At 36.1% G+C, this 22925-nt stretch overlaps 1 protein-coding gene across 9 annotated transcripts in view; it reads left to right on the plus strand.

Moving 5' to 3' along the window:
* The window catches only part of CDC42BPA (CDC42 binding protein kinase alpha), a 186792-nt gene that overhangs the window by 126005 nt on the left and 37862 nt on the right, over positions 1-22925 (plus strand). For 5 of the 9 annotated variants that reach the window (XM_063328163.1, XM_063328169.1, XM_063328164.1 and 2 more), the window contains exons 16-22: positions 1350-1597; positions 6482-6587; positions 8338-8462; positions 15361-15466; positions 16073-16221; positions 18238-18329; positions 21035-21111. In XM_063328163.1, coding sequence (XP_063184233.1) covers positions 1350-1597; positions 6482-6587; positions 8338-8462; positions 15361-15466; positions 16073-16221; positions 18238-18329; positions 21035-21111 — 903 coding nt within the window. Of the gene's footprint in view, positions 1-1349; positions 1598-6481; positions 6588-8337; positions 8463-15360; positions 15467-16072; positions 16222-18237; positions 18330-21034; positions 21112-22269; positions 22318-22925 lie in introns of all 9 variants that reach the window. The other 4 variants (XM_063328167.1, XM_063328162.1, XM_063328165.1 and 1 more) reach the window with 2 other exon arrangements.

Genomic DNA, 22925 nt, shown 5'->3' on the forward strand with positions numbered 1-22925 from the left:
AGGTTGGTATCTTCTTTCTCCAATTTACCATGCTGCATCCTAAGGGCAGGATTTTACTCCTAGATCAAAACAGGTGGTTGTTTTGATGAGTTAGAGAAAACAAAGTGGTAGCAGCACGTATCTGGCTCGTACGTTTAGGGGGCTTTGCAGTGTTCTGCTGACGCTACCAGCAAGGCCCAGCTTTCTCATAGAATTTGTCATGGTAGAAATTCAGCTCATCTGGATGCTCTACAATGACATTTAACTCTTAAAGTCTATTCATACATCAGCAAAAGAAAATTACCCAAAGCCATGTTTAATTAAGGGTAACAGGATTTTAATGTGTCATGGTAAAAATGGAGGTATAATTAACAAAATATCTTCAATCCTCCTGAAGGTGTGAGACAGTCACTGTAAGGAAGTAGGTTTTCCAGTTACCCGCACTTTCTTGAAACACAGTATTTTTATTAAGTAGTTTCCTTTCGTTAGACTACCTTTAATTACATATTTTAAAAAACAGAAAAAATTCCAAACCAAGTTATACATGCGTTTACATTTAAAAGTATTTTCATACTTGGATTTCAGTGCATGTCATGCCACTATCTCATTTTGAACCTGATCTTGCTCCTCCTCTATGTTATGGCAGGACATTGAGTTTAGGGAGTGCAGCATTTGGTGCAAATGTGTATGTATCCTGAAGCAGTGTGTAAAGACTATTGAAATGCCAGAAGACCTCACTAAGAGAGCTATGCAGCTGCGAAAAGTGAAGTAATTACTCTTATTGTTTAAAGCTTGTTTTTCCTAGTAATCCACTATGATGTAAATGGTCAGTTTGAGTAAAATAGGTCAGGTTTCCCTCCTGATTGATGCAGTCCATACAGTGTTCTGTAGCTAGATTTTAGCCTTCAGTTAAGCCCCCGATTGTCTTAGTATAGCTTTTCCACAATTATTTGTGCTTTAAAATATATTGACTGTATATCAGAGTCCTTATTCTCTATTCCTGAAAGTCACTTGAACTTATTGCTGTCAACCGTGTGAGTGGGAGCATAAAAATCTTCTAATTCTGTGGTCACTTTCTGACTGCATGTAAGGGGAGTCAGAATGTGGCCAGAGATATTTAAAGTGATGATCAAATTTTAAAGGGCTTGAAAACTATTACTGTGTTGAAAACTATTACTATTACTTACAAGATGAGAAAGAGTACAGTTCAGATTTATGCTCTTAACAAATTTTCAAAAATGTTGAGTTTGGATGTGTTTGACTTAAATCTGTAATGGGATCTTTTCTAAATATAGGCTTATGAATATTGAGTTGTTACTAAACATAATTTTCAGCATTCTTGAGTGCTAACTTGGGGCTGTTTATTTTAGCAAAAACAGATTGGTCGCTCACCTGGGGTAAGCAGTATAGAACACCAGCAAGAGATCACTAAACTAAAGGCAGACCTGGAAAAAAAGAGTGTTTTCTATGAAGAGGAACTATCTAAACGTGAAATAATGCACGCTAATGAAATAAAAAGTCTGAAGAAAGAACTGCGGGATGCAGAGAGCCAGCAGCTTGCCCTCAAGAAGGAGATCATGGTTTTGAAAGACAAGTTAGAGAAAACCAGAAGAGAAAAGTGAGTATTGTATGGAATTTACCTTTATGCTCAAAATACGTTTTTAAATCTCCTAGTATGTTTCCAAACACACTATCTCATCCTTAGCTTTAGTGCAGACAGGTGCATTTTGGCTGAGCTAATGCCAGGGTTGAAAATAATCACCTTTAAAAATATGACAGAACAAAAATATCCATGACCCTGTACTGAAACAGTTAAATTTTGCACCAGAATTCTTGCACTGGCTGACCATTCCAGGGTATGTAACTTGAGTTGCAGACTTACAGCTCTGGGTAAGTCAACCCCTGAAGCTTATGTTGCAGTTTAAAATGACATTTTTTTTGTTTGGTATTTTCATCTTTTGATGCAAAACTAATGTGTTAGAGATCAACTATTGCTTACATTTCTGCCAGCACAGGAACAGTCACTTAATGCAGACTAAGGCTAATCCATGCTGGGTTTCATCCAGTGTTAACATCAGTCATCAGACTATTGTAGGCATAAGGTGCTTTATCTCTTCTGACATGGTAATTTGTCAGAGACCTGCTTTTTTCTCTCACACTTGGTGGAGCTTGTAGCTGGCCTTGAGAATGTTCCTTGAGGCATTCATCAATAAAAACAAGTTTTTCTGTTGGGTAGTGTAGTATTGGAAATAGTCATAATTTGAATGTGTTCGTTTTCATTCATAAAAAATTCAGAATGCTTTATAATGCTAACATAGATGCTTCTTTTTGCTGCTGTAGTAAGATGGCATATTAGAAAAACCATGGAGAAGTTCCTGCTGAAACTTAGCCAACCAGTAGCGAGTCCTTATATATAAAGTAGTAAATAAAATAAAGAATTTTTCAAAAAAGTTATGCAAATAAAGGTGGAAACACTGTTTCTCTTGTAAATTGTTTCCAGCAGAGGAAGTAGATCATACAGCTGGAATTCAGTGGATGAACTGTTTCTTCCTAGAATATAGCTGTTCATAGGCTGGACATATTAACACAGTAATTTACTGCTTTGTTCTAGGTTGAGAGGTAAAACTTGCATCAGCAGCATGTTTTCCTTGTACCACAATTTAATGCTCTTGCTGACCTATGAGTTATAAATGCACATAAGGCTATGCTGTCTTGTAATATATAAAGGGGATAGTATGATACTCCTTTAATGCCGTGTCAGTCCAGTAGTGTCTCAAAAGGAGGAATATTCAATAAAGAATCATTAATACCTCTTTCTGCAGGTTAAACTGCTGCTAAAGATCATGTTTCCAAACACTGACCAGACCAAAACCTTCTTGGAGGTTGTACAGCTCCAAAAGTTCTAACTAGATGTCCATCTAGTGAAATAACGAATGGCCTAAAAATGCTGATCTGCTCCATGTTAGCTAGCTCATAAACCTTTCAATCGAATTTCTTTGTATAAATAAAAAAAGAACCAGATGCAAATCTGAGTGCTGACGTATAACCGTGTGTTTCTGTGTGTATTTCAAGTGTTGGTGTAAGACAACATTTTAAAGCGTGAGCAGAAGTGTGTCACATAACCAGAATCCAGTATTCGGCCCTTAGTAGGTAGGGCTTCAACATCAAGTCATCAAGCACATGATGAGTGATTAACGAAGACCTGATCTTAACTGGGTTTTGTTAAACAGATCTGCAGAATCTCATGCAAGTATTAGGACTCCAAAGAAATGCCGAAGTCCACTGTTCAAAGTGTGCTACAGATTGGCTTCCGTAATGGTTCAGGGATTTAGAAGGGAAGCTTAAGTATTAGGAATAGAATACTGTTGCTGCTTGATTCTCAGTATTTGGTAGTTTTCCTTAAGAGAACATGGATTTTTTTGGTTTGTTTGTTTGTTTCTGCTTACACATATTGTTTTTAGCTTTTGTAATCAGACATGCAAAGCTTTTTGTGAGTCTGCCAGTACAGAGGCGTTCAGTGTAGGTGCTGAAAAGGAAGCACCTGGAGGCTTTGTGCTGAAATAAGTGGAATCATTTCAACAATAGGCTTGGGCTGGGCGTGAGGTTGAAGTGTGTGTATACAGTTTGGGAAAAAAATTTTAGTAGTCTAAAAATAATCTTTAGTGCATATTAAAAAAAAAAAGGTTTTGAGAAGAGGATGCAGTTGCATTACTTCATAAGGGCTAAAGTATAGAGTGAATAAGAGCTAGGTAAAAATCTGTGTGTGCTTTGTTATGTACCTTACATGTTGGTGGTTTCCATTTCATTTTTTAAAATAGGTATTTTTTTCTTTGTTTCCTTCAAATTTAAGCTTTCTTACTTTTACTATTTCAACAGCATAAGTCTTCAAGGGAGAGAAACTTCCTTTCTGTACAAAACGATTGCCCTTTGCTAAAGTCTGATAAACTGCAAGCTATTAAAATTGGGAACACAGTATCAGGCCAGTGATCTGTGTAGCACGATGTTCCATTTCTTGGAATTGACATTATAAAATATTTCAGAAGAAGGTGCAAGGAACTGTGTAAATCGTGTGTAGAATTTTGTTTTAAACCTGTCATTTAATGATAGATTTATAAAGCGGAGAGCTTTCTAAAACCGTGTTTGTTGTTTTTAAATTGTGTGATATAAAGAAGCCTGGGGGCTGGTGTTTGTTACAGGTCTACTTTTCTTGGTTTCAAAGCAGTAAGATAAAATATTTCTCCACTTTGTACAGCTGCAATAAGGAGCTGGAGTGACAAAGTGATACTATAAAGCTGTATTTCACATCGTTTGCATGTGGTTTGCTACAGTTATTTTACTGATAAAAAGAAAGCTGGATCATGTATGATTTTTTTAAACTCGAAGAGCGCATACATAGCTAAATTTTAGATGAGAGAAAAAGCTTGATGGGAGAGGAGGATGCCAGGCTTCAAAGCAAATCTGTTATTTTGATCTTCCTGGCTGTCCAAGGTACGCCTATGGAGTCTGTCGCAGTTCTGTGGTTTGCTGAGTTGATGTTTTGGGTAAGATAGATTATACCCACATTCTCCTCTGTTTAAAATTTAACTTTCTTGTTTCTGTATTATACTACAACAATTGGACTTTCTGGGTTAGTGGCAATCACTAGTTGAATTAAGAATGTGAAATACAGAAAATAACAAATATGTTGGGCTCTTTTACCAATCCGAAGCTTCCTTAATCCACCACCATTTATGGCCGCTTTGAGCCTTGAAGCCTTAAAAAACCAAATTTTAGACAAATACAGAATAAAAAACCCTGAACAAAACCATAAAGCCATAAAATCTAAATGAAAGAAATAATAAAAAATTAGTTTGGTCTACTGTCTGAGAAATTAGCTTTGAATCTGTGCTTTGCAAACAGAAGCAGAACCTGTTATTAATTCCCTTGACAGCCGATGCTTTAATCTCTTCCTGCCTTTTCCCTAGACTGCTCATCATATGCACGGAATCCGTTGATATGGAAAAGGAGTGGTGGTGAATTTCAAACTTGGTGTTTAAACAGTAACAAAAGTATGTTACTTTGCTAGGACCAGTGTTATGTTTCAAAGGATGCCTAGCAACACAGAATTTCACCATGAGTCTAACATGCTGTACTAGATTTCAAAGAGTGGTTGAAGCACTAAATGAATTTCAAATTAGGAATAGGAAATTCAAACCAGCAGTACTCTTAACTGGGTTCACTGTAACCACTGACACTTCTCATCTTTTAAGGGTGTTCTCTCAGTTTGGCAGTTTGTAGTAGTTCTGCATCTCGGAAAAAGAGGCGAGGATGTAATTTCTCTGTTGCACAATGTAAAATTCTGATCAGTATCCAGAAAGAAAATATTTGCAATGCTCAAAACAAAGTTTCCCCTGGATTTTATTTTTACAGAGTTAACCTTTTATACTGTGTAATTTTTCAGACCTTTTAAGGCTGGATAGTGGTATTCACTGAATGGATATTTACTGTATCTGTGGCATTTATAGTCTAGTTCCATTGACCAGCTGATTAATTTTGTGCCAGTTACCTGAATAATTGGTGAAACGGTGAATACAACATGCAAGTTTGGTGATTCTCAAAAGAGTGGATGTGAGGTGGGAGTTATACGTCTAAAACGTTGCCATACACCACTTTAAGGAAATTGCAATGTTTTTTGGCAAAGAGAGGACCCGCAGCTTCATTTATTTTCAGGTTCTCATACCCATTGTGCAAGATCAAAGTTGATGTTAAGCAGAATCAGCCAGGGGTTCTCCTCTACTGAATGATGTCCACAGGAGAGGGGAAGGGTTGGGGAAAACAGCTACTTTGAAACTCTTTCTCAGAAAGAATGGTCCAAACCTGCTCTAGAATCTGGTGATATTAGGAGTGTAAAGGTTATCTCATAGTAAGTATACAGTACCTGAATTAACAGTTCAAATGTGTCCTCTGGCTGTTATAAATTGTCCAAAGTCTAGCCTGTATAAGTTTTTCTCATCAGAGACCCAACCCCAAGTGCTCTTATTTAGCTTCTCTATGTGCTGATTTGATATGTGGTCATTTTTGCCTGTAATTCTGTGTGAAACTTGGAATTGTAGAAATGTCTAAGTTAAAATAATGTTTTCTGTGAGCTGAGAATTTACCTTGAATGCCTTAGAATATTGACACGTGCTTCAATCTTGCAGAATTAGAGCTGCTCTATGTTTGAAGGATTCATCTAAAGAATAAAATACGTATAAGTGAATTGATAAACATTAGCTCAGTGGAGCTCTAATAATTCCATACTGAAGGAAAGCTCATTGTCTAATGATAAAATTCAACAGAGTGTCTTATAGTCCTAAGTTGGTAGTATAATATCACACTTGCTTAGTTTTAATATGCTGTGGTATTATCAAGCTAGTACTTTCCTTTCAGCTAGTGTGTGCATTGGTCTTGATGTATTTAAGTGACAAGTGTGATGAGTTTTAGAATGGGAAACTTTATCATTCTACTTCATTTTATTTCTTAGCCAAAGTGAAAGAGAGGAATTTGAAACAGAGTTCAAACAGAAGTATGAACGAGAAAAGATTCTGCTAACAGAGGAAAACAAAAAACTTTCAAATGAACTTGATAAGGTAGGTGCTGATTAGTTGAGTCCTGAGTTTATAATTATTGTATGCTACGTACAAATTGGACAATATAAAGCTGTATTGGTTATGATCAACACTTAATTGATAGCAGAAATAAACATTACAGAGAAAATGGTGATTAATACTTGATTTGAATAGAGAGTATCTACATATATCTGAACTTGAGAATGTGCGCACACACACACACACATATATATATATATGCCTGTGTGTGTATTTATGTGTAGGAATTGAGTTAGATGGTCTTACAGTTTAGTAAGATTAATTTTAGACAAGCAAAAAAAATCAGATTATTTCATTGTATGACCCAAATATAAAAATACATAGTTAATGATGTGATTACTTAGAGTATATTTGCATGTCAATTACTGTGAAATAGCAGGGCCCCTCCCACCTATTGAGATTAAATGTTACTTTGAGATATTAAAAAAATACAAATGATAAGGCATATTAATTGGAGTGTGTTGAGCAAGGAGTAATTGTTTCATGCATTCAGATTATCTCTTTATTGTTCATTTTGACAGGTTATTCAAGTTCATTGTGGATTAGCCAAGTCTTGCTAAACTTGTCTATTCTTTTTGTAATGCATTAAATTTTATAAAAATATGATGAAAGTACAGTGTTCTTCAAAGTAAGCATGTTTGCATGTCAGTGTTCAAATGAAAGTATATTTTCATACCAGTGTAAGATGCATACTATATATGCCTATATGTAGGCTTAGTCCAAGAACAGTAAGAGACTAGTTACTTTGATAGTTTTTCTGCTCGGTCTCCTTTTTTTTTTTTTTTTTTTTAAATTTGGTTAGCTTTGTATTTTTCTTGTCAAATGACATCTAGAAAATAGGCCTATTTAAATCATAAGCCCATTTAGGTGATAAATATGGAGTGGAGTACCCATATTAGGAGTAAAAAGCAGAGTAGATTTAAAACTGATTTTTTTTTTCTTCATTTTGAGTTGTTAATGTATTTCAGTACTAAAAGAAGCCTTTCGCATTCTAAGCAAGCCTCCCTATAAAGTCTATCTGATCTGTAATTCCAGTTTGACTTTCTGAATAATTATTGAACATAATGAAGGTTTCATTCCCAATACCAACTCAGGTTAGCTGTGGCTTTTGTCTTGCAGAATGTGCAAGTATGAATGACAGCTACGTGAATGCGAGTGAGGTTAATTGCTAGGTATAACATATTGTACTTACAGATGTGCATTTAATTTCAATTTCCCTGTCTGCAAGTAAGTAAAATGAAAAATAGGGGAATGTGAGACACCTGGAGAATCTCAGGACTGAGTTGTGGCTGTATCTGTTAAGCCTCTCATTCTCCATGGTTACTAAACAAAGGAAAGGTTCGGCAGTTTCATCTGAGCTGTAACAATTTTTGTGTCCTTGCTTTGCTCCGTTAATGTAGTTTTTTCTATATAGAACATTGCACACCTGAAAGGTGCAAAGCAGAAGCCTTCTAAGAGTTATAGAGTGATTTGGAGAGTAATTCTCAGAAAATTAATTAATTAGAGTAAAAATGTAGTTGTCATCCATAAAAATGGCCTTTCAGTACAGCTAAGGTCATACGTGAGAAGAGATTCTGACTTTTATTGTTACATGGTGTTTATTGTGATGGGTAGTACCAATTTTTAAAGCAGATGCACTATGTGGGAGAGCGGAACGTGTGGCTTTGAGTCTGCACAGAAATGGACCCACAGCAGCTTATACCCTTAACAAGTTGTTTAAATTCTCATTCAGCTCACCACCATGTTTGAGAGGCTGAGTATGAATAACCGGCAGCTGGAAGAAGAGATGAGAGACCTGGCTGATAAAAAGGAGTCTGTGGCACACTGGGAGGCCCAAATTACTGAGATCATCCAATGGTGAATACTCTGCTCTAATGTCATTGCAGAATCCTCTCAATAGGTGGTAGGGCGGTTATGGAGTTTTTGCCTTTGCACGTGGCACTTGCGAGTGCTTAAGTGAAGTCTCTCACCCCTCTGGGGTTTTGCTGTGTTTTTGCTTGAGATTTTAATAATATCCAAATCTGGAAAATTGTGTTCCTCCTTAAGAGCGAAAGTGTCTTACCTAATACAACTTCTTTAAGTGCAGAAAAATCATGGCCACTGGGTGTGGCTTGTGGCTTTGGAAGAATGCTGGAAGGAGTCACGTGCTGAGCTCACGCCTCCAAGAGGGAACAAGCCTGGGAAAAGCAGTGGCTGAGAGTATTTGTGTCTCGGCATTAATTTCCTTCATCTGCTTGGCACGCGGCAGAATGAAGCAAACACAGTACAACTTTTATGTGATTTTTTTACAAGGAGGGCATTTGAGACTACCACAAAGCCAGTCAAGTGATGTTTCTAATAATAGTTTTGCTAAATAATGACGTTATGTTTCTGAAGTCTTGTGTCCAGTTCTAATAAATTAAGGAAAAAAACCCAAGTTGAAACTATTAAGACAAAAAGATTGTTTTATCTAGGTGGCCTTTACTTTTCCCCTCCATGCCTGCTTCTCTCCCCTCCCCTTTTATGGTCCATTGCAGTGTTTATCATCTACAAAAACAGTTTGCATCCAGACTTTTTTTTTTTTTTACAGATCATCCACTTCTGGGAAGATTTTGTCATCATATACTAATCTTTTTTTTTGTTTACTACTTGATTATTCCCACACACACACCATTTTTCACAACTCATGTTAGTGAAAAAATCTAATCTAATTTATTGTGTCCAAGCCTAAATGGAAAACATTTGTTTTAACAAAACCTAGTTTGGTTTTGTTATAATGTCATTATAATTTTGTTGTCCAAATACAGAGAAGTTTGGCTTTTGAATATAGCCATGTGAATACGTAATAAGAAAGAAGGCTGTCCTCTGGGGTTCTGGAAGCATTTTAAACAGTGTTTGTTACATAAAATCATGTAATGCGGATCTGTGTTATGAAGGCCATTGGGTCTCAAGGCATTGTATTCGTAGCAGAAGTTAAAAAGTTTAAAGGGTACACTTCGCGTGTGTTCCTTTTAAATCTTGTCTCATAACTGTGAGTGTAGTAGACAGCCTTCTCACAAAAATAAATATATGAAAGTCATTTAAATGAACAGTTTATTTCTAGCCAATCAGAAACATTTATTCAGAACAAAATCAAAGTAACAAGAGAGGCAAGTCTATTATTTCACATTCCATATTGTTTTAAGGTAATGCTTATCTGTCTTAAGGCACCAAGGTAACCAAACCCCCTTTTTCAGATTTACATGTGAAAGCATTCCTAAAACTTGGCAGTTCTGGAAAAAGACAAGTCAGAATTAGCTGTGGATTGTTTTACTTAACACTAGGTAAAAATGCACCAACAGCCATTAAGAATGTCCCTTCTCCAATTTATGAGAGTGTTTAATATGAGAGAAGATGTACTACTGATGTGGTTCAGATGTACGATAAAGCATCTTGCATGTATTAGAGATGTCACTGGGGAGTAAAATAGGTTTGGGATTGAGTTTTTTGAGATCAGGAGCATGCAAAACTGAGTGAAAGATACCATTTGACCAATCCCTTATGATAATATAGTGTCTTTTAAAAAGTACGGAACCAAAAATTAAAGAATTACATGAAAAGAAGATAAAAATAGAAGTACTGTGGGCAAACATTAAGGAGATAAAACATAGCTGGCTTGGTTCCAGTTTTTAATCACTGTACATATCTCAATTTTCATACTTCTCTTTGCTTATGTTGAATTTTTTTCAACTATGTGAGGCCATATCTTGGCTCACATCTTTGTCTTATTATGTTTAGATTTTCCATGTGTTACCCAGATAATCTGGTCATGTCTGTCTGCTCTCCTTAGAATCCAGCACTGCATGCTGACACTAGGTCCTTCTCTGGGGATTTTTTGCTGTGGAACATGGGGTGCTGTATGAAGTTATTTAAGCATCTACAATAATGATATACATTTTAAAAGAAAAAAAAAACCCACCCTAATTTTGAAGAAAACTAATCTTATTTAATCAGTCATAAGCCTATGTTTTCTTCAGAACCTGCAATTGAAATGCCTACCTGTCCACCTCTTCAGTATGACAACAGAATGGTTGGAGGTAACAAGGTAGGGTAGAGCTTGTAGGCTCCCTCTTCAAAACTATCAGATTTTTCACATAATATTACTTTAAAATACATATTTTGGGTCCATACTTTTGACCTCTTAAAAATGAGTTTTGCCTACTGCCTTCTTTTTGTACCATGATTCATGAAGGATAGGAGGCAGTAGAAGGAATTAATTACTGGTTTTGCAAACAGTTTGCTCAGCTGCCTATGGTAGTTGAAGGCATTTGTTCTAGTCCTTTTTTAAGTAACACAAGCCCTTCCTTTGAGTGCTTGGACATCTAATAGATATCTCTCAGGAAACCTGCCCCACTATTTGAGTGCACATTTTGGGTGCTTAAGCTGGTCACTTTCTTCTCCTCGGGCCCTTCAAAATTCTGTTTCTTTCAGATTTTACAACTTGCAAGTGATTTTAATGGCCTGTCATGTTCCCTTTAGCCTTTCACTTCTTTCTTACTGTGCTCTCTTGCATCTTGTTTAGGGCAACCTTTTTATTTTTGTTATTATCCCAAGATGCCATAAGTATAGCCAAAGTCTTAATATACTTGAATCAAAATTTCATTGCAAATTCTAATGTGGTAGCAGTGGACCCTCACAGGTCATTCAGCCTTAATGGAGCTATTATATTGACAAGTTTATATTTGCCAAATCACTCATCATTCCTTGACAAGAGTAAGAAATATCGAGGCTTTTATAGTCAGCTATAAATTTTCCTATGGGAGATGGGAAAGAGATTCATTGCATAGGAGGTTAATGCAGTCGCTTTAAAAAGCAATCTTTTAAATAGCCATGGTACAGTATTTCTGTTCTGTTGCAGAAAGGAGGTTGATGGAAATGTTGGTAGTGATTCCCAGAGTACTTGGCAAGAATTGTAACTTATTAGTCTCTCTGGGAGGGATTCATGTAACCTAGTTTTAGAAGTCCTAAGGTAGACAACTAAAATAAATCCCATGACTAGTACTGTAGAAGTCTGTTTTTCTCCCCACTGGTTGAGAAGGAAATATAGACAACTAGTTCAAATAAAGACTTCTGTATCGTTAAGTATGTTTCTATGCATGAGCTAAATCCTACCTCATTTACTTATAGAGCGGGTGTTAGGCTTAGATTCAGCTGGCCAGAAGCTGTGAGTGTTGTTTACCAGAAGGTTCAGTTAATACTCTTCTTGTTGACTAGATAACTTTCCAATCAACTGTACTACGGTTGATTTCATCTTAATTATTGATTTCATTAAAAAGCAAACCAAACTCCACAAAACATGTCAGCATTAAATCAAACATTAAAAAGCCCCAAAGCTGTTTGGTTTTTTTGAAATCTGGTTGCTCTCAGAAGAAAGCACACGAAAGTTGTGGAAGAAGTTTAGCAAAAATCCTGGGTAAATTCAATTGCAAGAAACTCAAAACATCAATAATTCTGAGATGCATTATTTGAGGTAGGAATAATCAGACTTTAATTGTCTATAAATAGAAATTCTGGAGGGCAGGGAGAGATTTCAGGGTTTGTTGAAAATTTTTAGAGAAATAGTTTTAAAAAATAGTTCTGCTGGGGAAAAATAAAATAATTGAGTTGGAGGCTTTGAGCGTAGTGATATGAAGACAGAAATTTAAAAGCATTGAGAAACTACAGGAGAAATGGGCATCATGGCCTACAGACTTCCTTGGGGTTTTTAAATCAGGTAAGAGACAGCTTGGCATAAGATCCCAGGGCTTCAAGACCACTATTGTTCAGCAAAATATCTCCAGTCGTGGATAGCGGTCAATGGTAATTTGAAGGTTGTCCTGATGTTGGCCTCAACTAAAAAGTGAAATTAAAATTTTAGAGGAATTTGTACTATATCGCTGTTTTAAGTTCTTTATAGTTAACAAACTGAGCTTGTACAGGCACTTACGTTAAATATAAAAACAGAACCTAAAATCTAAATTTTCAGTAAAGAAAGAAATTACTCTGGGTGGAACCTAAGGAATGTTTCTTCCTTGGGTCTTCTGCTGTGCTTGTTAGGGCTCTCTGCAAGAAAGGGGCGCAAGGAGAGGAACATTAGTAAGGTTAACTTTACCATTCTTGCTTTATCTTCTTAAAAAAAAAAAAAAGCCACCAAACAAAAAAAAACCCAACTCAGCAAAAACTGCAAGAACTCTTTGGGTTCACGTGTTTAATCAGTGTATCTCATTATGTAGAGAATGTTGCCATCTAGTGGACAACAAAACTGTATCTCAGCTCTAACTTGTAATGCTTGTGTTTACTGTCTTAGCATAGATTTTTTAAAAAATTGACTTTATATGTATATTTTCATTTTCTGTATTTCTACATGTTCATTGGAACACCTCTCTGAGGTTATTGCATGCACAGCTTTGCAGAATTTAGAGCCTTAAGGTTCTGTGCATCATAAACCAAATAACTGAAGTGTTTTCTCACCTTCAATAAGGAAGAATCTATATGGCATGATAAATATTGACAAAGAAATTGGACATTTAAATTTTTTCATCTTTAATTAGAAACGTTAAAAAATAAGGCACCAATTCAATTTTATTTTTAATCTGACATTGTCCCTTTTTTTCTGCAAAAATTTTACATGTCCTTAAAAATAGAGAAGATCAAATGCCAATTTCTAAGTTACTTTTCCGTTCTACATCAGGAAAACTTACTTTCTCACTGTGAGAACCCCTCAGTATTTTTATTTCTACTTATATTCTCTTGGTTTTGCTACACGTTCCATTATGCACCCCCCCCACACACACACACCTTCCCCCAGAAACATCTTAGGCTACTTCTCACATCTTTTGCCCACCCGTCTACCTTAGGTGGTTTATATAGGCCAAGATTATCTGTATCTGGTCGTCAAAATGTCTTTCATTCAGAATGTTATGGGAGAAAAAAAAATAATGTTGGCATGCTGCCTCTATTGAGTTGTGGTATACCTTGGGAAACATACTGACTCATTAATATCAAAATGCTCGCTGACTTTTAATAGAGTCAGGAGATGTTGGGGTTTTTTTTGTTGTTGGGTTTGGTTTTTTTTTTTTCCCTAGGCTCCTCCCCACCTCTTGAACTAATTTGTAGGCAGGAGACAGAGAAGATAAGCCCCAAGGCATGAATAAGTGTTAACTTTTTTATGCTGGGTGGGAATTGTGTGGCAAATGGTCGCTATTTTTGGATTAGCTTCCTCTGTATTAAAGCAATCTTCTTTATATAAGTCTTAAACTGCACACCCAGAAGTTGCTGCAGCCTGTAGCTGTTTAGCCCATAGCTTTTGCACTCTGATCTTGCCCTAAGGCCATGATGGGAAAGCTCTTGTCTTCCTCCCTTGCCCATGGCAGTTCAGAATATGTGCTGTCCCTCGTGCCTCCAGGTTGGCTATCTAGAAATCTTTGTTGAAACATTATATTACTTTTATTCATTAGTGGTAAGCTTGTGAGTAGCACCTTTTCCGTATTCATGTATGAACCCCATAGTATCAACCAGAGAAACTTATATGGCTTTGTAGGCACGGAGCGGGAATCCATTTCTGGAGAGCAGTCACCGAGAGACAAATTCAACCATCTGAAAAACTCTTTGTCTCCAATCCAACATACTCAGGATTAAAGTTACCAAGGAACGATCAGGAGGCAAGGATAAGTTAATTTTCATGAAGTAGAAAAAATACTTTCACACTTTCCTAAAAGTTACTTAAAACTGAGGATCATTCCTTATAGCACATCCTAAACATTTCTGTGGATAGTCTTAATAGATTTAACTGTGATTGGGTTGTGGTATTAGACTGCTGGTGTCTGAGACCGGCTCAGAGACGTGGGTATGCCCTGGCGTTGCAGAACAAGAGGAGTATGTTCAGAGCCAGGCATGTAAAGTGAAAGGAAATGAGTTTTTTTTCCCTTTTTCAGGTTGGTTCCCCCTCCACCCCGCCTCTTTTGTTTGTTTTAGGTTTTTCATAAGCTACTTAGTTTCAGTGAGGTAATTTTTTAGTAACTTTCTTTTCTATGTTAATACCTGAGGCAAAAAGCGAAGAAAGAACCTTCTGCTGTGATTAATCACAGAAAGTTGTTTTCCCTTTGTAACTGATGATCAAAGAATCTGAAAAACAGACATGTCTCCTCCTTGATGTGTTTACACCCAGGAAACGTGTCTTGATAGAAAGCAAGCTCAGGGGATGAGAGAGCCTCTTCTGGCTCATGCTTTTTAATAACATTAGAATTAGACTCTCCCTATTTAATTAGCATTTCTTGAAATAACATCACTGTTTGATTCTAACTACTAGTTCTCATAGTCAATTGATACAGTAAAGTCAACCACTGGTTCCAGTATTATGTGGATGGTCAAACTGTTTAATTATTGGTTATAAATTTTGTCTTAATTTACTCCCTAAAATAGGTTGAATCCTGAAAGGTTTCTTTCCTACAGTCCTCCCAATTTCAGGTAGCTGACATGTATACTGAGGCATATATGACTTACTTAGATATGTAGTATTTCAGTCTTTATTCCCTGTCTTGGTGATGCGTATTATTTAAGGAACTCTGCAAAGCAGCACAGGCTTAGTTCTGTGTGGTTTTCTGTATTGTTTTTTTTTTTCTTCCTTATGCGTTCTGATTTTTGTTTTGTATTCTGCTTTTTTCTGTTTCTGGTTGCTATTTTATTTGTGAAGGGACTTTTGTCTTTTTCTTTAGATTCTTTGATTAAAACACCTTTTCCTTCTTATGTGATTGTTTAGGGTAAGTGATGAAAAAGATGCTCGAGGTTATCTTCAAGCCTTGGCCTCTAAAATGACAGAAGAACTAGAGGCCCTGAGGAACTCCAGTTTGGGTGCAAGAGCTACAGTAAGACTCTATTTCCATATGTCAGATTTTTTTGTTGTTGTTGAAAAAACACTACTTTGATAGTTTCAGCTGCAGTAATAACCTGTCTGTAGAGTCTGAGTCAAAAGTTAAACTTTCTAGAGCTTCCCTTCTGAATAACTGAATAGCAAATTTATTGTTTATCAATTAATTAAACAGCAATGTCTTTATAATGTGATTTTATCTATGATATTGTTCAAGTAGCTACTTTATAATCATATATGAATTGTTGAAGGAAATCTATACTTTGGGTCATGAAAGCCTTAAAATCTTTCACTAGTGGAATGTGAATGTCCTTCATAGTTGTCATTTGAATTGAGGCACATCAAAACTAGAATTCACAAAATCTCTTTACTTTTGAGATCATGACAGCATAAGACATTCATCTTGCCTATTTAGTACTTGAGTTTAAAAATAATACTAACAACAATACTCTTCATTTTTTAATTTTAGATTACTTTGGAACTAATGAACATAAAGAACATAATAGACTGAGAAACGTCATTGTTGAAGTTAGTTACTTTCCTCATTTTCTGCCTTTTTTTTGCTTCTTATACTTCCTTCTCCTTTTTTTTTATTCTTTACTAGGACATGCCCTGGAAGATGCGCCGCTTTGCAAAACTGGATATGTCTGCAAGGTTGGAACTACAGTCTGCTCTTGATGCTGAAATCCGAGCCAAACAGGCTATTCAAGATGAGTTGAATAAAGTCAAAGCTTCCTGTATCTCTACAGAGTGGTAAGACTGAATTGTTCTGATGGAAATTTACTTTGATACTGCCCAGGGAGTGTCATCAAATCATGATTTTAACGATCTTGTCTGTCAAAATTCGCTAATGAATTATTGCCAGTTTCTTATATCCAAATGTGAAAAAAAGACCATATCTCTCTTCATTGTGTAAGCAGCTGAACACTTACTGGGAAAATTTGAAGTCTTGAAGACTTTAAGAGGGGACACTTTCTTTTAAATAATATAATCTCTCCTAGTTGTGATAACAAGTTCAAATGCAAGCAGAGTTTGGTTTTGTATCTTAGAACATACTCTTTTCCATTCTTTTGATAGCTGCATTGGATTACCTGACAAAAATCAATTATTGCATACTGATTTGAACAGTAATAAGATGTGCTTATACATTATGAATTCTTTTATGCCTTCCTCACTCAGACCTCACTCCCTGCCCTCCTTCACTGCCCCCTCCCTTAAAGTACAAAATTTATTCTGAGTTGGGTGAATGCCTGAAGCAGGGGATTAGTGGGAAGACATTCCATTTCTAGGTCTCCAGCTTCAATGTAACTCAGTTCAACACTACCCAAAAGAACTATGGAAATCTCTTGGAGCCCTGTGAACCCAGCTTCAGAGGCATGTGACTTCTTCATAGCACCCACCATTGAAACTAGTGCCTGTTATTTCCTTGGTTAGCTTGACAGAGACATCAGAGGCAACACATGAGCTTTTCTATACCTGCAAGAGAATCCTTCAAATTAAAGTTTGAGGCATGTTTAAGAATAAGCTTGCACTGCTGCTAACCACTGCCAGTAAGTTCTGCTAAAAAAGAAAGGCTTGAATTTCTTTAGCTGTGGTTCTGATTCCTATTGCAAGTTGTTAACTATTAAGCGAAGAGATTTTAATAGATAAAAGGCAAAAATATGATCAAATACAAAATACATATTATTTGTATAGTTCCTGTGATATGTTGTAATTTGACTTAAAGTAAGCATGGCAAATTTGCCACAGGAAGAAGATTGGTCCTGTACTACAATGTGATAGTAGCTACATTTCCAAATTATGAATCCCACTGGGCTGGGGATGCGGCGTTGGTCCTTTGGGTTGGTGTAGGTTGAAGCAGGCACTCAAGCTGAAGTAGAACTTCTGAGCCTCATCTTAGTCACACACCCATTCTGTTCCTCTTACTGCTTTCTCTACAAAAACGATTTTCACAGTATCAGTTCTCTCATCTTGCAGTGTCTAAGCATGTGAATAGACAATACAAGGCATGGAAATGGCTTCTAGGAGAGAAGGGGTTGGGCGTGGTGAAACGATTTCAAATACAAGCAAAATGAATAATTTCTCTTCAGTCGTATTTGAGGAGCAGTGACTTGTTTTGCAGCTTTAGGAAAGCAGTTGGACAGAGCTGACGTTCAAATATATTATCTGTGAAGTGGGAATACCTTACCCACCTTACTTGGGTGTTTTCCAGGCCAGGGAACATGATGATAAGCAGCACTGTAGATCCTCTGAGAAGAGGAGAACCAGTGTTTGCTTTGATAGGCAAGGATGAGAAGTGTGGTAGAAATGCATGGTAGTGTTACCTGTCAGCTGTGAATTAGAAAGCACTGAAACAACTAACTGTAGAGCATCTGAGAAGAAAAATAGTTCAACATAATCTATTAGTATCACGGGCACTGTAAATTAACAAATAGAAAACCCTGTATTTTTAAGCATAAAAATACATGTGGTCTTTTTTTCTCATTCACAGGATACAGGCTTACACAATTACTCATAAATTAGAAACATGAGCCTATTTAATGGGTAAACAGGCGCAATGAATTGCTTGTTCTGTTTGTTTTGGGTTTTTTTTAAGATACAGTACTAAACAGGTCCTAATAGATTTCTGAATTCATTCTCATATTTGATGACATGAAGCTTGCTGGGCATTTATTTCTAAATAGCATGCAGTGATGGACAAAGAAAAGTGACTTGTATTATGGGTTCTCAATATTTACATACGTTTTCTTTGTTTGTATTCTTTTGAAGTAAATTGCAAGAATCTGAGAAGAAGAACATGGAACTGTTGACAGATATTGAAAGGCTGAAAAAGGAGACAGAAGAGCTTAGATCAGAAAAGGGTATGGCAACTGATATCCAAGTAAATAATATGTTTGATGTTGGTGGGTACATCTTATCAATTAAGATGTACCTTGCAACTAAAATATACCAACAGACTCTGGCATACAAAACATGAGCACGACAATTGCATGTTAAGATGTACCCACAGCAGTTGCATTTGCACTTCTAATACGTACATGTAATATGTTTCAGTTTTGCTGATGCACTTTGACCCAGTAAGGTATCATTTGAGCCAGAACTGCATTATTTTTATTTAGCATGTGTATAGTGATTTACTGCCAGAAAACTGCTAGAAGTATAGGTATGTTTATAACTTTTTCCCCCTTTTATGGTGGGTGAAGGTATTTAGACTTCCGTACATAGTCATAGTTTTCTTCATCTATGAATGTTTTGGGCCTGTCTACACAGAGAGTAAACAACTTCAGAGACATTCATTGCATTCATTTGTTTCTGGGATGACTTTGTGGATTGGCTTTGTAACCATGTAGTAAGCAGTGTGGTCATGTTTGCTTTGCTGTGGTATTAAGACTATGTTCTGGGATTTCTAGTGCATCTGTCTAACAGCATTTCACATTGTTGCTGGGAGAAGAGACTTTTTGGTACTTCTCAAATGAAAAAAATTTTCATTAAGAGATGATTAATGATTTGGCTGATTCTTCGCAGTTCCTGTAGTAGCTCTCATATTTGTATCTTATGAGTCACATGGGAAGATGTGATTTTTTCAGGCCAAATGGAATTACCTAATTTTCTGTAGGGAGCTGTTTGAACTCTAGAGTTTCAAAACCCTGGCAACAATTGCTGCATAGAGATGTCAAATATTGTTCAGCCTTTGCAACTTAACAACATGTCAATCAGTAATGTATTGTAGTTAACATTCGTGGCCTATATGTAGGCCTCCAAGTGCTAGTTGACTGGTAAAAATAATACAAACCTATACAGAACATTAAAAAATGACTGGTCCCAATTAGCAAATAAGACTTAGGGAATTGATACTTGTTTGTCTTGATGCGTAGCGCTGATACCAGGATTATGCTTCTTCCAAGTGCTTGGAGAGGAACTCTTGATAGCATCTCCCTGGAGAGAATAACGCTTTGTCATGTTTAGCTTTCATTTATAGATTCTTGAACTCTGTTTAGTATTTTGTATGGTTAGTCAACTTCTGAAATCTTCTTTTCCGTGAAACAATCTGTTAAGACTTTTTAATTAATATTTTACCCTCTATTTTTTCCAGTATTTAAAACCTTATTGTTTTTGTGAAAATAGAGATAAACATTTACTCTTTTCTAAAAAGAGAAAAACAAACAACACAGACAAGTACTGTTCAAGGAAAAGTTAGTTATTATGCTTTTTGCCAGAAGTAAATTAATACGATTCTACTGCAACTATTCAAATATTTTTGTAGAAATGCAGCTTAATCCAAAATCATTATCATCTTTGGACTTGGTTTTCTCTTATGAGAAGAAATATATTGGTGTTTGAATCACGAACTACACAGAGGATTCAAATATTGTCAATGTACAGTGTTAGAGTAGCTTCCTGTGTGTGGAAATTGATTTCTAGGAATGGATTACTTAGATTAGCACTTGAATCCTTTGGTCGTTATAAATGTAGGACAGAAGCTTAGAAGGGTGGGGGAAAAGATTACTAAAAATGATTCTGTAAAGTAGCAGGTAATTTGAGAATTGTTTGCAGTATTTTACTGGGGTTTCAGTGTATGTATATTTTTAAGAGAAAAGGGTTCTTTGTAACTTCTTTGTTCACTGTGGGTTATATTTAGAACAAACAGGATGATATGGCCAGTTAGAGCAAGACACTATGATGTTTTTTAAAAGAAATAAGTGACCTTTGATAGCACCAATCTTTGGAGATGCACACAGTCCTGCAGGCTCTGGTCATAATATGTGTGTGTATATATATAATGGATTTATAGTGTTCAGGCAGCTAGAGTTTGTACACATCTGTGATTTATAAACAGCCACACAGCAACTTGAATTATGCCCCAAAGAAAAGAAGAAAAAAAATAAATCAGTTGAAGCAAGTAAAAATAATAGTCACGATGTGCCAGCCTCTGTGGCTCCAGAGGATGCAGTGCTCCTGCTCTGCTCGCTGGCTGAAAACCCACAGAGGCATTTGAAGCTTTACCCAGGATTGTGGTGTTACTCTGGGACATGCAAAAGTGAGAGGTGGCAGACAGGCATAGAGCACGGGTCAAGGAACTCGTATTATTTGGAAATGCAGTGTGTTCCGCAAACAGCCCGTTCCATGTGATTTTGTGGAACCTCACTGTTTGCTAAAGCTGTCTTGTCACGGTAGGCCGTCCAGCGTGTGACTAGAGCAGGGGTGACACCCGCTGCCTTAGTGTGTATGCTGGTATGTCATGCAGTGCATGTTACAAATGGACATAAGCACATTAGAAACCTGTGTCTTCTGCATAATAAACACGTAGATACAGTATGTTTTCATGTTGAATTCACACCACACGCATCCTAGCTTGGAAAAGGTTAATTAAACATACGCTGCTTGCTTAGTGGGTGCAGGTCTATTAAAAAAATCTTTTCCTCTGGAAAACAGAGCGAATGTGACAACTTGCTTCAAAAAATGTAGGTGGTTCAGGTGGATGCTCAAACCTCGATTCAGCAAGGCAAAGGTCCTCCATGAAAAAGTCATTTTTCTGTAGCTTAAAAAACCTGCTGCTGTTTTCTAGGTGTAAAGCACCAAGACTCACAGAATTCTTTCTTGGCATTTTTGAATGCGCCTACCTCTGCTCTGGATCAATTTGAAGTAAGTGTACAGCTATTCTAACTTCTCTGTTAGTCGGTGGAACTTCTGCTGCTATGTGTGGGTTATATGCATATTTGCTCAGAGTTTGCTACTGTATTTTAATTATATTGCCCATTTATATTTGTGTATAATAACATGCGAGAATTGTTTGTCATTTACAGTGCTGGCTATCTTCTCTTGAACACTAGTAATCATAGTGAATTCTCTCTCAAACCTTGAATGCAGAAATTTCCCTGATTTTGTAGTGAACATGAAAAGCATAGTTGTTCAAATGGCTTTTCTTTGTATTTGGAAAAATGCTACGTAATGCAAAGACTGGTTTGGTAGAATGAGAGAAAAGATAATCCTTGAATGTACTCCATGAAGTCATACTGTATATTTATTAGTTTGTCTTCATCTTCTGTTTATTTTACACAGATCCGTAAAATCCAGATAATTACTATTCATCTCCTCTTCACAGATCCTCTATATTTAAAAAATAAATCTGTTTAACTCCTTTGCCACTTTTAGACAAAAGTCCAGTTTAGGTAGAAAACGTGGAAGAAAAAAATCGAAATGATACTATACATTTTATATCTTCTTTTTTTAATCAACAGTAAGCAATGCATTATTTTTCTTTTTAAAAGAACAGCTGGGGTGAAATATTGGTCACGCTGAATTCAGAGGGGACAAGGCACCACCTTTACAGTTAGATATGGGTCTAAAATTTGTCCCTGTTTTTTCCTGATGGGTGTACAAGGTCATCACATTTAGTTATGAAAAAGCATCAGCTCTGATGTTACTGACATTTCAAAATTTACTTTCTTTTCATTGTGTTTTCATTAATTCATTGTTCTTTCTTGAAGTCCTCACAATTAACACAATTTTTTAAATTTGCTTTTTAATTATTCATCTTATAAGTTACTTTCAATATAAAAATCATGTTGGAGTGTAAGAATATTATTTTACTGAGTTAATGCTGGAAAAAGATTGGGGTTTTATATGGGTAGTTTATTGATTAATTGTCTATGAAAGGCAATTAATGAAAACGTACTGTTAGTGGCACTAGTTATTTACAGTTCTTTATTTTTGCACTTTTATTTATACTGAACAGTTTTCTTCATCCATCTCTTTCTCTCTCTCTCTCTTTTTTTTTTACTGCTGTTTTCATTAAAATAGGATTCCTTTTCCTCCTCTTCATCCTCATTGATTGATTTTATGGATGACGTAAGTCTTTGAGTTTCAAACCAGTAAATCCCTCGATAACAGAGATCAGTTGATTGATTTGGAATATTCAAACATTAATGCAGTCAAATTAAAAAAATCTGAAGTGCAGTGGAGAACAGAATATTTCCGTAATAGCATACTTAACGCCTATTTATATAGATAGATGTTCAGTTTTAAAGTAAATGTTTTTCTTTAGGTGCAGGTGAAGAATTCTTAATTGCAGTCAGTCTTCCTAATGGGGAGAAGCTGCTTTTGGGCTTTATCTACTGATGCGGCCTGTAGAAAGTGGTTCCATTTAGTTCTATTGCTTCATATTATTACTTTATTGTTAGTTGTTCCCAAAAGTTTTCTGATTGCTTCAGTGAAATTTTTTTCCTTGCATACAGTTAATTTCTGTTTGCCCAAATAAAATATTGTCTCTTTTTTAGCCTATATTGTAAGAAGCAATTTTCATTATAACTGAAGTGACTTACTTCTTTTTATTGCCGTTTGAGATGCTAGTTTTTAATAAGGACAGTGTTTAAATATTTAGCCTAGTTAATTGCATACTAAGGGAATTGAATTCAAAGCTGAAAACTGACTGCATTATATTTCTTTCAGACTGAAGT

This window comes from Chroicocephalus ridibundus, chromosome 3 (genome assembly GCF_963924245.1).
Source record: "Chroicocephalus ridibundus chromosome 3, bChrRid1.1, whole genome shotgun sequence".
NCBI classification, from domain to species: domain Eukaryota; kingdom Metazoa; phylum Chordata; class Aves; order Charadriiformes; family Laridae; genus Chroicocephalus; species Chroicocephalus ridibundus.